Here is a 14,471-nt window from a genome sequence, read left to right as displayed (position 1 = left end):
CTGCTTGGGGATCTCCTCTGTGTCCACCGTGTGGTGCAGGAATCGGATGCAGGGGTCAAAGAAATTCCACGGGGTCAGGTCATGAGCACTGCAGACAAAAAAGCAAAAGACAGTCCTTGCCTCTTCCTTCCATGCAACAGAAGCAGCATGGGGCTGCTCCAGAGCAGCAGAGGGAGGGTCTAAAAGCCTTGGGCTGGGATGCTAGCTAGGATGGGGCCTGCAGAACAACAGAACTGCCTGGTTCTCTCCCTCCTCCCTGTGCTCACCTGTGCAGGATGGCAATGCGTTTGAGAGTGGCAGCCACACGGTATACATCTTCATTCTCCAGACAGCAGGGGGACTGAACAGGAACCAAGAGAAAGAAAACCTCATTGACCATGGCCGTTTCTCCTCCTCCTTGATCATTGCAGTCTTTTGGCCTTCCATGGACTGCAATGACAGTGAAGCAGGAAAGCAACCCAGCACCTCAACCCTCTTACAGTCTCCTATGTGGAGGAGGGAGAAATGAAGGAAAAGCATTGCTCCATACATGCACTGCCTAGCCCAGCCACCAGCCCCACATTCCCAGGCACCTCCACCTGTGGCCTGGCCACTGCCTTCCCACTGACCATTCCAAGCTGCCATGGCCACCAGCGCTCTGTACCTGGAACAGTTCAGTCGCCTCATGTTGGAATTTATCCGCCAGATGGTCCACCAGACGACTGCGGGCAAAATCTGCACGGCTGTAGAAAGCCAGTTCTGGAGAGCAGAGCATGTGCAGAGTCCTGGAAGTAGCCTCCAGCACTTCACAGTCTGTGTGCTTTTCCATCACCTCCCACAGCTGGGCCAGCAGCAGCTCTAAATGCTTGGCAGAAGGGCAGCAGCCTGGTTGGTTGGCAGCTCGGGACAGGCTTCTCTAGGGGGAGAGGGCAGGCCCAGCCCCACACCCAAGCCCTGGTCTGGCGAAGGGAGGGGGCAGGCGCAGGGCTCCCTCACCTTTTCCAGACGGCCACTGCTGTAAAGAGTCAGGTCAAAGTAGCACGGGACCTCCAACAGATAAACCACTTTTTCGGCATCAGCTGAGAACTGGCCAAAGGGAGCAGAGAGAAGGAACATTCAGGCTCCCACATAGCCAAGAGGGGACATGAACAGGAAGGCACTGCCCAGGGCAAGGGAAACCATCTAGTCTGCATTTGCAGAAGCCAAGAATGTCAAGTCCCATGAACCCAGACCCCAAGGGGGAGGGACATGTCAGTCACCCCAGAATGCTTCCATGCCCCCCCACCCCTCACAGGGCTCACCTTAGCCAGCAGCAGGGGCAGCAGGGGGATGAGGTGCTGGGTGAGTCTGAGGCGATCCTCCACTTGCACCTTCCGCTCCCGAGCAGAAAGCACCTTGCAGAGCAGAAAGAATGGGAAGCATAGCCCAGTGGAGGGTAGAAGCGGAGCTGAGAACACCTCAGGCGGCCACCCCGACCCTTCCTTTACCTTCTTCCCAGAGATCCGACCGACAGGTGGCTGCCCCTCTGTGGCCTGCCGCACACTGGCTGCCAAGAACATGATGAGGCTGTTCTCCTCTCGGTCTCCGAGGCCTGTGGAACAAGGCAGCAGCTGAGCCAGGGAGCGAGTTCTGCAGGCCCTTTGCTGGCCTGTGCAATGTAGTTGTTCCACACTGTGCACCTCATACACGGTCCGTGTCTGGGCTGCCCTTTAAACCCACCTCAACATTGGTGAACTGCAGCTTCCATCATCCCTGGTCATCTGCCACGCCTGCTAGGGCTGATGGGAGTTGTAGTTCACCACCTTGTATGTTCCCCACTCCAACTTTAGCCTACCCTGTGAGAAGTCTCGAAGGAGAGGTTTCATTTCACCAGCAGCCATTATTTCTCCATCTCGACTTGTGTGAAGGTAAAAAATAGGCAACTAGACTGAAAGCTGCTCCTGAATCTCTTCACAGCCAGAGAAACTGCTTAAAACTGCCAACATGCAAATGACTCCGCCTCCTCCCCTGGTGCCTTTGGAAGCAGCCAAAGGAGGGCTGGATATGTACCTGCTAGGAATGTGTCCAGGCGATACTAAAAATGACAAGCAGGCGCCCAATCTGAGGTAACCCCTCCCCTTCCATTATTCTACTCAGACCTTGCAATTGTGAGCTGATCACTGAAGAGCTGGGTGGATCCTGGACCACACCAGATTGAAAGCTTTCACCTTAGACACTTCACTTGCAGACGTGCCCAGCAAGAGCCAACCTTCCCCCCCCCCCATCACTTGTGCAAGCTGGGCAGAGATGTCAATGCTCATCACTGCTTCCAGGTGTCCCTTCAGCCCCCCCCCCTGTTCCTCACCTTCCGCAGGGGGTTCCTCCAGCAGCAGCCCAGTCAGCAGCTGCCAGTCCTTCAGCAAGGCAGCCGCACAGTCCCACAGGCTGTCCACCAGGTAGCTGGCATGGTCGTGGAACTGTGTGGGGAGAGCAATGTCATGCCCCTGCCTGGGAAGGTCTCTCCCCCTGCCCCCCCGGCTGCCTCACCTCACTCTCAATGGAAAAGGCCAGCAGCAGCTGGAAGGCGGCTCGGGTGCGCTGCTTCCCTGCCATCCCCCTGGCACACAAGGTGGGAGCCAACAACCTAGGGGCCAAACCGCTATTGTTAAGAAAGGGGAGATGGAATCAAGGATTCTGCAGGAAGGCTTGTAAGAGGCAGCAGAGCAGGAGCAAGTCTCGTTTATTTAATAAAATTTATAGACCGCTTGATTGCAGCAAAACACATGATTTACAAGATAGATGAAAAAACAAGCTGGTCTTCTGCTTGAGATGCTGCAGTTCTGGGGAGGGGGGGTAGAGGGGGGGACACACTCACTTGTTATATAAGAATTCACCAGCGGCTGCTGCAAGAGGATGGCTAGAAGCATACACAAGTGGAAAGACGCTTGCACAATCCAAGTCTGTAAGCACGTCATCCATATTCCTGAACGGAGATCAAGCATCCACTAATCAGTGGGCCGTGGCTGGAGCTCAGTGGCAGAGCACATGCCCTGCATGCAAAGGTCCCAGGCAGGGCTGAGAAAGACCTTGACCCAACCCTGGAGGCGGCTTGCTTGTCAGCGCAGCCAACACTGCATTGACTGGACCAAGGAAGTTTCCTGTGTGCACACTATGGACTTGGGGGGAGGGGATCCAAGGGGCTCAGGCCCTAGCATCCCCCCCACCCTGACAACACTTACTGAAAGATGAGGGTGAGCAGCCTGACAGCTTCCACTGCCACCTGGGGCTCCTTGTCCAGGACCATGGACACCATTCGCTCCTGCAGGGAAGAGCGCAGGCATTGGGCAGGGGAGCAACGCACAGATACAAGGACCCCACAGCAGAAGGTCCAGGAACAGAGGAAGGCCAAGAAGGTGTGGAAGACATCCAGCTGACAGCATTCTTAGGTCAAGACCCTTACCTTGAAACGGCTGGTGAAGAGCTCCATGCGAGCAGCCCTCTCCTGGCTGCGATACAGTCCTTGCAGAGCAAGCAGGCACTTGAGCCGGACCTCCCCCTGCTGCAAGACAAACAGGAGGAGATTAGAAGCAAGAGACTAGCAGCTGCCAGGCCAGCTCCTTGGGCTTCTTCAAGAGAGATCAGCAAGGCCAGACCCTAAGGTGGACATTCTCCCAGGAGAACCTCAACTTTCACAGACATGTTTCTACTTTCACAGAACCAACTAAGAATATTACCTGCACTATCTACACTGATGAACAAGTAACTAGTATAACCACAGATTCTTATAGTCACCTAAACAAGCCTGCAATCTTAGTTAAATTTTGTTTCAATGGGTTTTAAGGAGCCTTGACTTCAAAGGACTCCAAGACAGCTGTCCTAAGTCAAGTAACTTCTACCTGAAAGCTTCATATGGCAAAACAGCAAGTTGTTAAGTTTTTCCTCTGAACTATTGTACGCCCCGCTGGATGCAACACCCACCTTCTTCCATCTACCTACCTACCTACCTACCTTGTCATGTAGCGTCCAGCCAATGTACTTGAGATAGCTGTCAGTCAGGAAGGAGTTGCTGTAATGCTCTATCCACTGGCCCATCTCTTCAATGCAAATGGCACGGATTTCAGGCATAAGGTCCCTTGACAAGCAAATAACGAAGAAAGTGTTAAGACGGACAGCATAGTTCACTGGTCCCTGCTCTAGCTGAACTTGCCCTCACCCCAACTCACCGATAGCGGTGAATGAAGACCCCCTTGAAGATAGCGTTCATCAAATTCTCAAGCTCTTCCTGTTTCTCCTGGAGCTGGCAACACACAAAGCAGGACACAAGTGGTTTAAGCCTCCAGCCAGGCACTTGTGTGCGCTGCCACCGGCATCTGACATGTCAAAGGGACTCTCACAAGGAGCAGGCTATCTGCCCTGCTTGAAGCAGTCACATCTTCCGTCTCTGGCATGTAAAAATGACACTGAGTCAAAATTGCCTCCTAATGAGTTAGAATGAATCTCTACAGAGGTTGCAGCCCACAGAAGATCAATTCAGTAGCTGTAGTGCTATAACATTTAATCTAGGGGTTCCGTGACAGGAAGATTGAACCCTTCCCCTCCTGTCTATGAGAAATGAACCCAGCCAATGCTTTTATTGATACATTAGAGCCCCAGAGTTCCATGATCCCAAGCACAGCCACCTGGATGCTCTGAAGCCTTTATCAAGAGAGCACAAGGAAAAGTTGGGACAGGGGAAGGGATCCAGCAGATACCCATAAGAAATGTTAACTCCCACAAGAGTCTAGGGAAGTCACAGTGGAGAGCCTTTGTGTAACAGCAGATGCTCCCTTTAAGTCCACAGAGGGCTTTGCGGAGCTCTGGTGTGTGAGCACAGGGATATGTTCCCAAAAGACGTGTTGTGAAGGGTCTGCTTGGGTCCTGGTGGTTTCTGTGCCGAATCTGCATGTTTCTGTTCCAAAATTTCACCTGAAGAAATACTAGATCAACATTGTTGTTGTTTAGTCGTATAGTCGTGTCCGACTCTTCGTGACCCCATGGACCAGAGCACACCAAGCACTCGTCTTCCACTGCCTCCCGCAGTTTGGTCAAACTCATGTTTGTAGCTTCAAGAACACTGTCCAGCCATCTCGTCCTCTGTCGTCCCCTTCTCCCTGCGCCCTCCATCTTTCCCAACATCAGGGTCTTTTCCAGGAAGTCTTCTCTTCTCATGAGGTGGCCAAAGTATTGGAGCCTCAGCTTCACGATCTGTCCTTCCAGTGAGCACTCGGGGCTGATTTCCTTCAGAATGGATAGGTTTGATCTTCTTGCAGTCCATGGGACTCTCAAGAGTCTCCTCCAGCACCATAGTGAGCCCCAAAATGCTGTCAAGAAACTCAAAATCCAAAGATGTATTTTGCACTTTAGACCTGTGGCATGCCAGACATTCATGAATGACAACTCCAAAGAATTCTCAAAGATTATCGAGGCTCCGAGATTAAATCTGCAAGCTCCATTAGTACCCTTGGGTGCTGCTCATCAGTCCCTGGAGATCTGAAGGCATTTAACGTTGCTATGATGCTCTTACCATCTCTTTTCCTATCTTGGGCTGCAACTCCTCCCTCCCTCCCTTCACTTATCATGCTATCACTAGGTTGGGCATTGATTTTCTTTTGGGTGAAGAAAGAAGTAAAGGAAGCGTTGAGCAGTTCTGCTGTCAGTGAAGGAACTTCTCTGACATTTGCCTTCTCTCTCATCCAACAGCACTTCTCCAACTTCTCCACACAGAGGACCTGCCACTTGATTGTTCCTCTTGCTTCGAACACAGCCAAAAAAAACCCAAACACCTTTTTAAATCTCTCTTGCAAACTTGAGTTCATTCTGAGCTTTAGCCCATCTGACATTCACCCTGCAACTGTTGGCTACTTGTATATACTCCTCCTCCATTCTTTCCTTTCTTCCCTTCTCAAATTTCAACTCATCTGTGAGCTCATTCTGCATCCATAGAATCATAGAATCATAGAGTTGGAAGAGACCACAAGGGCCATCCAGTCCAACCCCCTGCCAAGCAGGAAACACCATCAAAGCATTCCTGACAGATGGCTGTCAAGCCTCTGCTTAAAGACCTCCAAAGAAGGAGACTCCACCACACTCCTTGGCAGCAAATTCCACTGCCGAACAGCTCTTACTGTCAGGAAGTTCTTCCTAATGTTTAGGTGGAATTTTCTTTCTTGTAGTTTGAATCCGTTGCTCCGTGTCCGCTTCTCTGGAGCAGCAGAAAACAACCTTTCTCCCTCCTCTATATGACATCCTTTTATATATTTGAACATGGTTATCATATCACCCCTTAACCTTCTCTTCTCCAGGCTAAACATACCCAGCTCCCTAAGCCGTTCCTCATAAGGCATCGTTTCCAGGCCTTTGACCATTTTGGTTGCCCTCTTCTGGACACGTTCCAGCTTATCAGTATCCTTCTTGAACTGTGGTGCCCAGAACTGGACACAGTACTCCAGGTGAGGTCTGACCAGAGCAGAATACAGTGGTACTATTACTTCCCTTGATCTAGATGCTATACTCCTATTGATGCAGCCCAGAATTGCATTGGCTTTTTTAGCTGCTGCATCACACTGCTGACTCATGTCAAGTTTGTGGTCTACCAAGACTCCTAGATCCTTTTCACATGTACTGCTCTCAAGCCAGGTGTCTCCCATCCTGTATTTGTGCCTTTCATTTTTTTTTGCCCAAGTGTAGTACTTTACATTTCTCCTTGTTAAAATTCATCTTGTTTGCTTTGGCCCAGTTGTCTAATCTATTAAGGTCATTTTGAAGTGTGATCCTGTCCTCTGGGGTGTTAGCCACCCCTCCCAATTTGGTGTCATCTGCAAACTTGCTCAGGATGCCCTCAAGCCCATCATCCAAGTCATTGATAAAGATGTTGAACAAGACTGGGCACCAAGACAGAACCCTGTGGCACCCCACTAGTCACTACTCTCCAGGATGAGGAGGAGCCATTGATGAGCACCCTTTGGGTTCGGTCAGTAAGCCAGTTACAAATCCACTGAATGGTAGCATTGTCTAGTCCACATTTTACCAGCTTCTTTACAAGAATATCATGGGGCACCATGTCAAAGGCCTTGCTGAAATCAAGATAGGCTACATCCACAGCGTTCCCTTCATCTACCAGGCTTGTAATTCTGTCAAAAAATGAGATCAGATTAGTCTGACATGACTTATTTTTCAGGAACCCATGCTGACTTTTAGTGATCACAGAGTTTCTTTCTAGGTGCTCACAGACTGTTTGCTTAATGATCTGCTCTAGAATCGTTCCTGGTATTGATGTCAGGCTGACTGGGCGGTAATTGTTTGGGTCCTCTCTTTTCCCCTTTTTGAAAATAGGGACAACATTTGCCCTCCTCCAGTCTGCTGGAACTTCGCCTGTTCTCCAGGAATTTTCAAAGATTATTGCCAGTGGTTCTGAAATCACCTCTGCCAGTTCTTTTAATACTCTTGGATATAGTTCATCTGGCCCTGGAGACTTGAATACATCTAAACTAGCCAAGTATTCTTGTACTACCTCCTTACTTATTCTGGGCTGTGTTTCCCCTGCTGAATCATCTGCTCCATATTCTTCAGGTCGGGCGTTGTTTTCTTTCTTGGAGAAGACTGAGGCAAAGAAGGCATTGAGGAGTTCTGCCCTTTCTCTGTCCCCTGTTTGCATTTCACCATCTTCTCCTCTGAGTGACCCCACTGTTTCCTTGTTTTTCCTTTTGCTACGGACATACCCATAAAAGCCCTTTTTGTTGCTTTTAACCTCTCTAGCGAGCCTGAGTTCATTCTGTGCTTTAGCTTTTCTGACTTTGTCTCTACACGTGCTGGCTATATGTTTGAATTCCTCTCTGGTGGTTTTCCCCTTTTTGCATTTTTGTACATATCCCTTTTAAATCTTAACTCAGTCAAAAGTTCTTTAGATAGCCAGCCTGGCTTCTTTAGGCACCTTCCATGTTTCCGTCTCATTGGTATTGCCTGAAGTTGTGCTTTTAATATCTCCCTTTTAACAAACTCCCAACCATCATAAACTCCCTTCCCTTTTAGTATTACTGTCCATGGGATTTCACCCAGCGTTTCCCTAAGTTTTCTGAAGTTGGCTTTCTTAAAGTCTAGAATTTGGACCTTAGTATGCTTGGTTGCTCCTTTCCGCTGGATAATAAACTCCAGAAGAGCATGGTCACTCCCACCTAATGATCCTGCCACTTCTACCCCACTAACCAAGTCATCACTATTGGTTAGGACCAGATCTAAAATGGCTGATCCTCTTGTTGCTTCTCCCACTTTCTGGACAATGAAGTTGTCTGCAAGGCCAGTGAGGAATCTGTTCGACCTTATGCTCTTGGCTGAGTTTGACATCCAACAAATATCAGGATAGTTGAAATCCCCCATTACTACTATCTCACTTCCTTTGGAATGCTTGGCCATCTGTTCCAGGAAGGCATCATCTGTGTCCTCAGTTTGGCTTGGGGATCTATAGTAAACTCCCACAATGAGATCACTGTTGTTTTTCTCTCCCTTAAATTCTTGTTCCTGAGAATCCAATTCTTGTTAGAATTGTCTGCATTTAAGCTTTTAATATTTCACCTTTAAGAAACTCCCATCCATCCTGGGCTCCAATCTCTGAGTATTTCCAACCATGGCATGTCACAGTAGTTCCTTCAACTTTTTGAAATCGGCCTTTTTAAAGTCCAGAGTGCATGTCTGAGCAAACTTTCCCTTGCCTCTACATTTTGAAACCCAAGAGGACATGATCACTTCCTCCCAAGGTTTCAAAGACTTCTACTTTGTTGATCAGTTCATCCCTGTTGGCAAGGACCAAGTGAGGAATTTGTTGGACACATTGTTTGCTTTGGCCCAGTTGTCTAATCTGTTAAGGAAGGTCATTTTGAAGTGTTATCGTGTCCTCTGGGGTATTAAATTGCATTGTTTCCTGTTGGGGGGGGGGCCCTCTCCAGAACGGAAGGAGAAGGGAGTGACTTGTGAAGTCATCCCAATCATCACTCCAACCAGCAGGTGGCACTGCTGAGGTCAGAGCAGTGGAAAGTTTGCCCTTTGAGAAGTTTGGACTTCTCAGGAACATTTGTTGCATTTCTGACAGGCGACATGAAGCAAGGCCAGGGATGCAGAGCTTCAGCAGATTTGGTGACAGTCTGATCCAGTGCTGAGGTTCAAGAATCTTTTGTGCTAGATTCTGAGGTGAAGGCACACCTTTGTGCAAGATGGAACTGTGTACGCCACAGAAGGAACTGATCCAACAGTTGGTTGGAGACTCCTTGGGGGTGCATAACACAGGGATCATGGAACTAAAAAGCTGAAACGTTGTGATGTTTAATGTGTTTAAACACTAGGAATGGCTGGTTCTTACCATGTTGTGATTTAAACATGGGGGATGCTTTGATGGTGTTTCCTGCTTGGCAGGGGGTTGGACTGGATGGCCCTTGTGGTCTCTTCCAACTCTAAGATTCTATGGATGGTGGGAAGGTTGGAGAGACATGTGCTATTACATCTGATAACAATTTTTTTCATTCAGGATGTGTGCATGCGTCTTCCAGCTTGCTGATGTCTGACACAAGGATGGTCAGGTGTACCAGTGCTCAGGACAAAGCAAAAGGGGGAGGCAATATGGGTATCTCACAGAGGCACCCAATTGGTAATGGAGATGGTGACAGTGACAAGGCAAACCCGGAAAAAGCCAAGATGCCAATGATTGGGTCTGACATGTGGGTTGAGATGTCACAAGGCAGGGAGCATAGATTCTTCCTGTGGTATGGAGGCATGAACAGGTAAGGCCTCATACCGAGCTGATTTTACTCACTAGGGTTGTTGAGTGCAGTGCAGTATGGGAGGAAAATAAGGGTATTTTCCAAGGCTACCCCACTGTGGAAGGTTCTGATACAGAGTCTGCTGCTGATGCTAACACGGAGGTGAGTTCCACTAATACAGTGGAGATGTGCCAGGTGCGCAGATCAGGAGGAGCTACAAGGGATGAAATGCCCACCAGGTATGCTCAGGAGTTTGCTAACACAGCCGTTGCAGATTTAGCTGTGGTTAGTGGCTCGACACAGGTCTTGAAACCCGGAGTCTTAAAAGGGGTAGAGGGTTTGTCCTCAAGGGATGGGAAACCACACCCAAAGGCTGTAAGGGTAGACACTGTTTCCTTGGAGAAGGAAGCAGAATCACATCCAGAGGCCATGTGTGAAAACATTGATTCCTCAGAGAGGAACAAGGCTAGGGTTCAAGTCCCAACAAAGCCAAGTGTGAGACTTCCTCATAGTCAGAAAGGCTATGTTGCCAAGAAGTGCAAGATGGTAAGGCCCAAGGCCAATCCAGTTGCAGGTAGTTCCAAGGGTTAATACAGGGATATACTGTGGGTATGGCATCTGTATGTTTGTTGCAGTTACACTGATGACTGCAACATGGTTCATGAATCGGGGGAGGTTATTGGAGATTCATTCCCTGTGTTTGCATTCATGGGATTGTTGTCTATCACATGATGGTGTACGTTTTCATTCCAGAGTCGGACGTGACGGAAACAGGATGTTTGTGTTACTGTGTGCTGTGAAGTGGGACAATTGTTCTTTCTCTTTGCTGCCTGATGCTAGAGAGAGAGGGAGCCATGTTGCAGTGCTCCATGTGTGTTTATATGTAAATAAACATAATTAGCCAAATGCTGTGTTGCTGAGGCCTGTTATGCAATTGCGCAAACTCTGAAGATCCATAAGTGTGTTGATGTCAGTTGGCATCAGTCGCTGTGATGTTCAGGCTGGAGAAAGCTTTTGAGGCTCCCGAACAATCGACCAGGAGGGAGAGAACGTGCCAGTCGGGTCCTACTTGTGAGTAAGAGATCATAACACTCTCATCATCCCCGTTTCTACTCTGATCCATGCGTTTGATAAGCATCTGGGAACTTGTAGGAGGGCTCTAAGGAGTTTGGGTTGCACTCCAATCCAAGGGGGAGGAGGGGGGAGAAAGCAGAGGATGGCAGGCCCAGAAAGAATCCATATAGGAGCTGTGCCAACGTTTTGGCCTTGTATAATTTTAGGGCCGTGGGGATGAAAAAGCCCCCTTGGGTTCTAAAAAATTTGAGGCTGCAATTTGCTGTTTTTTCCTCAGAGCTCCCGATGGAATTTATGTGTAGTTTATTGGATCCTGAAGCCTGGACCACCATTCCTAAATACTTATACAGTAGTTTGAGACTTGTTCTAGTTTATGGCCTCAGAAGTTCCCAGCTTCTAAACTTAGGTTCCCCCCCCCCCCCGAAAACAAGAATCTTGGCCTTTTGGTAAGCTTATATTAAGACATTCCGTTTCACAGTAGGCTGCAAGCTTTCTTAATGCTTTTTTGAGCCCAATGGGGGTTCTGGATAGAATTACCGCATCATCAGCGTAAAGCAAAACCGAAATATGCTGATTTGCTAGCTCGGGGGGGTGGGGTGGAATTCTGGGTTACTGAGAGCGGTTACTAAGTTATTGAAATAAAAATAGTAGGGGGGCCAAAAGGCACCCTTGCCTGGCTCCCTTAAAGGTTTTAATGGGGTCTGTTAGGTGTCCAAGGGGCTACACCTAACTCTAAGAGCCGTATTTGAGTGAAGTGCCTGGATCTATGATGGTACCCTGAAGTCTCTCCCAAAGTCTAGGGACTTTCCCAGAGGAATTGAAGGAAGCAGTGGTGCGTCTGCTCTTAAAGAAAACATCTCTAGATCCTTTAGATCTATCCAATTATTGCCCGGTTTTGAATCTTCCGTACCTGGGTAAGATAATTGAGAGAGCGGTTGCCGAATAGCTTGGTAGGTTTCTGGATGAAACATCGGCTCTAGATCCATTTCAGTCTGGCTTTCGCCCTGGTCATGGGACCGAGACAGCTCTGGTCGCCTTAACAGATGATCTCCGTAGACAGCTGGATCGAGGTGGGTCGGGACTGATTCTTTTAGATTTGTCACCAGCCTTCGATATGGTCAATCACGAACTTTTAGACCGCCTTGCCGACGTGGGGATTCAGGGCAGTCCAACAATGGCTGCGCTCCTTTATCTCAGGTTGGGGACAGAGGGTGGCGCTAGGGAGGGAGTTGTCGCTGCGGCACTCCTTGGTGTGTGGAGTCCCGCAAGGTGCAATCCTTTCCCCAATGCTTTTTAATATCTTTATGCGCCCCCTTGCCCAGATTGTCCGGAGTTTTGGGCTGGGTTGTCATCAATATGCTGATGACACCCAGATCTATCTGTTGATGGATGGCTGTCCTGCCTCGGCCCCGGACACACTGACCAAGTGCTTGGAAGCTGTGGCTGGATGGCTACGTGGGAGCCGGTTGAAGCTAAATCCTTCGAAGACAGAGGTTCTCTGGCTGGGTCGGGACGACATGGGGTTGGGAGGCCAACTCCCATCTCTTGCAGGGGCTCAATTAGTGCCAGCGCCTTCTGTCAAGAGTCTAGGTGTAACCTTCAATGCCTCTCTTTCCATGGAGGCGTAGGCTGCAGCCACAACTAAGGTGGCATTTTTCCATCTCCGCCGTATCAAGCAGTTGGTCCCTTACCTCTCTCGCCCTGATCTGGCCACAGTGGTCCATGCGACGGTCACCTCCAGGCTTGATTATTGTAACTCGCTCTACGCGGGGCTGCCCTTGAAAATGACCCAGAAACTCCAGCGGGTGCAGAATGCCGCGGTGAGGCTCCTTACGGGGTCCCGGCCACAGGATCACATTCATCCAGTGCTTTACCAGCTGCAATGGCTCCAGGTGGAGTACAAGATCGGGTTTAAGGTGCTGGTTTTGACCTTTAAAGCCCTATGCAGCTTGGGACCCTCGTACCTACAGGACTGCTTCTCCTAGTATGCCCCGCGGAGGACCTTAAGGTCCACAAACAATATTCTGGAGATCCCGAGCCATAAGGTGGCTAGATTGGCCTCAACTAGGGCCAGGGCCTTTTCAGTATTGGCTCCAACTTGGTGGAACACTCTTTCACAGGAGACCAGGGCCCTGCAGGATTTCTCATCTTTCCGCAGGGCCTGCAAGACAGAGCTGTTCTGCCTGGCCTTAGGGTTGGATTCAGTCTGACCCCTGTGTTTTCCTCCCTTATGGTTTGGATTTATGGACTACTTAAAATGAGGCTGCATTTTAAATTTTAATATTGTATTTTAATCTGTATTTTAATTGTTTTTTTAATGTCTTATTGTAATTTTATTGGTGTTAGCCGCCCTGAGCCCGGTTTTAACTGGGGAGGGCGGGGTATAAATAATAATTTAACATTATTATTAGTTCTAGGGACTGTGTCGAAGGCTGCTTTTAGATCTACGAAGGTGGCGTATAGTGAGGCCCACCAGACCCACTGGCAGACCAATTCTGTGCTACAAAAATGTCTGCAAACATGACATAAAGTCTGGAAACATCAACATCAACACCACCCTGTGGGAATCCTTTGCAGATGACCACAATGCCTGGAGACAGACAGGTCCTGCATCCATAGCAGTGACCAGAAGAGGGATGACCGCTGAAAGGAGCAGAGAGAGAAGAAACACCATAGTGCATCCGCAGCAGCACAACCAGATGCCTTCATCTGCCCCGGCTGCAACAAAACACATCTCTTTTGTATTGGACTCTACAGCCAGAACTGGTGCTGTAACCTTCCAACAGTTTACCCCACCTCCAAAGATGCCCTTCTCCACTGTCTCCCGAGACAGGTGGATGACGTTAAGTTATGAGTCTCATTCTACAAGATTTCAATAATTTCCATGAGGTCATATTTGCCTGCTCTCCCACCCCACCCCATGCCACCTTGTGCTGCAACCCTGCCACCTTCACCTCTCTGTGTTGTTCCAGCAGCCCTTCCAGCTTCTCCAGAGCCCGGCAGCTTGATCCCTTGGCCTGCTCAGCCTCATACTGGCGCTGACTGTTGTCCTTCTGCAGGCTGACACTCAGAGCTACACGCACCAAACCTGTCATTAGTTTCATGGCTACAGAAAAAGACGAAGCATAGCATGGCATTTCTCAGCTCCTCTCAGAAAGGGATGCATCCATCTGCTCACCCAAACCCAGACTACTCTCCTACCTGCCAAGGTGCTCGTGTGGCGGAAAGCACGAACCTGGGAGTCAGACATGCCAGTAAGCAGGGCGATGAGGCTACCCATCAAATACTCATCATAGAGAACAGCATGTTGTGTACGGTGCACAAGAACCGCCAACAGCTCACAGAACCCCTGCCGAAACCGCCGCCAGACTGGGGTGTTCAACAACAGCGGGTACTCTGCTGAGCCCTGGGAAAAGATTTGTCTGAGTCCACCATTTGTCTCTGCTACCCTCCTTCCAAGGTGACTTTTTAGATTTAAACTCCCCAGAAACACCCCCTTCCTTTAGTTCTCACCTCATCAAATGATTCTGTCAGTTGCTGGATGATCTCCGAGTTCTGAAGGCCTCTCAGCATCTCCAGGGTCACTACACCTGCAGGGCCGCGGAGGGAAGAGAAAGGGGAGAGAGAGGGAGGAGAGCGCCAGTCCAGCCTCAC

The 14,471-nt window shown here is 49.3% G+C and overlaps 1 protein-coding gene across 1 annotated transcript in view; it reads right to left on the bottom strand.

Moving 5' to 3' along the window:
* STAG3 (STAG3 cohesin complex component) overlaps positions 1 to 14,471 on the bottom strand; it is a 25,703-nt gene extending 11,232 nt beyond the window's left edge. Inside the window, exons 1-16 of the mRNA XM_088674585.1 lie at positions 14,331 to 14,471; positions 14,019 to 14,223; positions 13,772 to 13,923; positions 4,182 to 4,255; positions 3,967 to 4,090; positions 3,419 to 3,517; positions 3,198 to 3,277; positions 2,834 to 2,941; positions 2,506 to 2,602; positions 2,324 to 2,435; positions 1,467 to 1,570; positions 1,281 to 1,373; positions 976 to 1,065; positions 644 to 844; positions 267 to 340; positions 1 to 88 (exon numbers count right to left, since the gene is read on the bottom strand). Coding sequence (XP_088530711.1) covers positions 1 to 88; positions 267 to 340; positions 644 to 844; positions 976 to 1,065; positions 1,281 to 1,373; positions 1,467 to 1,570; positions 2,324 to 2,435; positions 2,506 to 2,602; positions 2,834 to 2,941; positions 3,198 to 3,277; positions 3,419 to 3,517; positions 3,967 to 4,090; positions 4,182 to 4,255; positions 13,772 to 13,923; positions 14,019 to 14,223; positions 14,331 to 14,390 — 1,761 coding nt within the window. The 5' untranslated portion in view covers positions 14,391 to 14,471. The remainder of the gene's footprint in view (positions 89 to 266; positions 341 to 643; positions 845 to 975; positions 1,066 to 1,280; positions 1,374 to 1,466; positions 1,571 to 2,323; positions 2,436 to 2,505; positions 2,603 to 2,833; positions 2,942 to 3,197; positions 3,278 to 3,418; positions 3,518 to 3,966; positions 4,091 to 4,181; positions 4,256 to 13,771; positions 13,924 to 14,018; positions 14,224 to 14,330) is intronic.

Source organism: Zootoca vivipara, chromosome 7 (genome assembly GCF_965207765.1).
Source record: "Zootoca vivipara chromosome 7, rZooViv2.hap1.1, whole genome shotgun sequence".
Lineage (NCBI taxonomy): Eukaryota > Metazoa > Chordata > Lepidosauria > Squamata > Lacertidae > Zootoca > Zootoca vivipara.
Note: the sequence above shows the minus strand (reverse complement) of the source record. Positions and strands in the feature narration are given on the sequence as shown.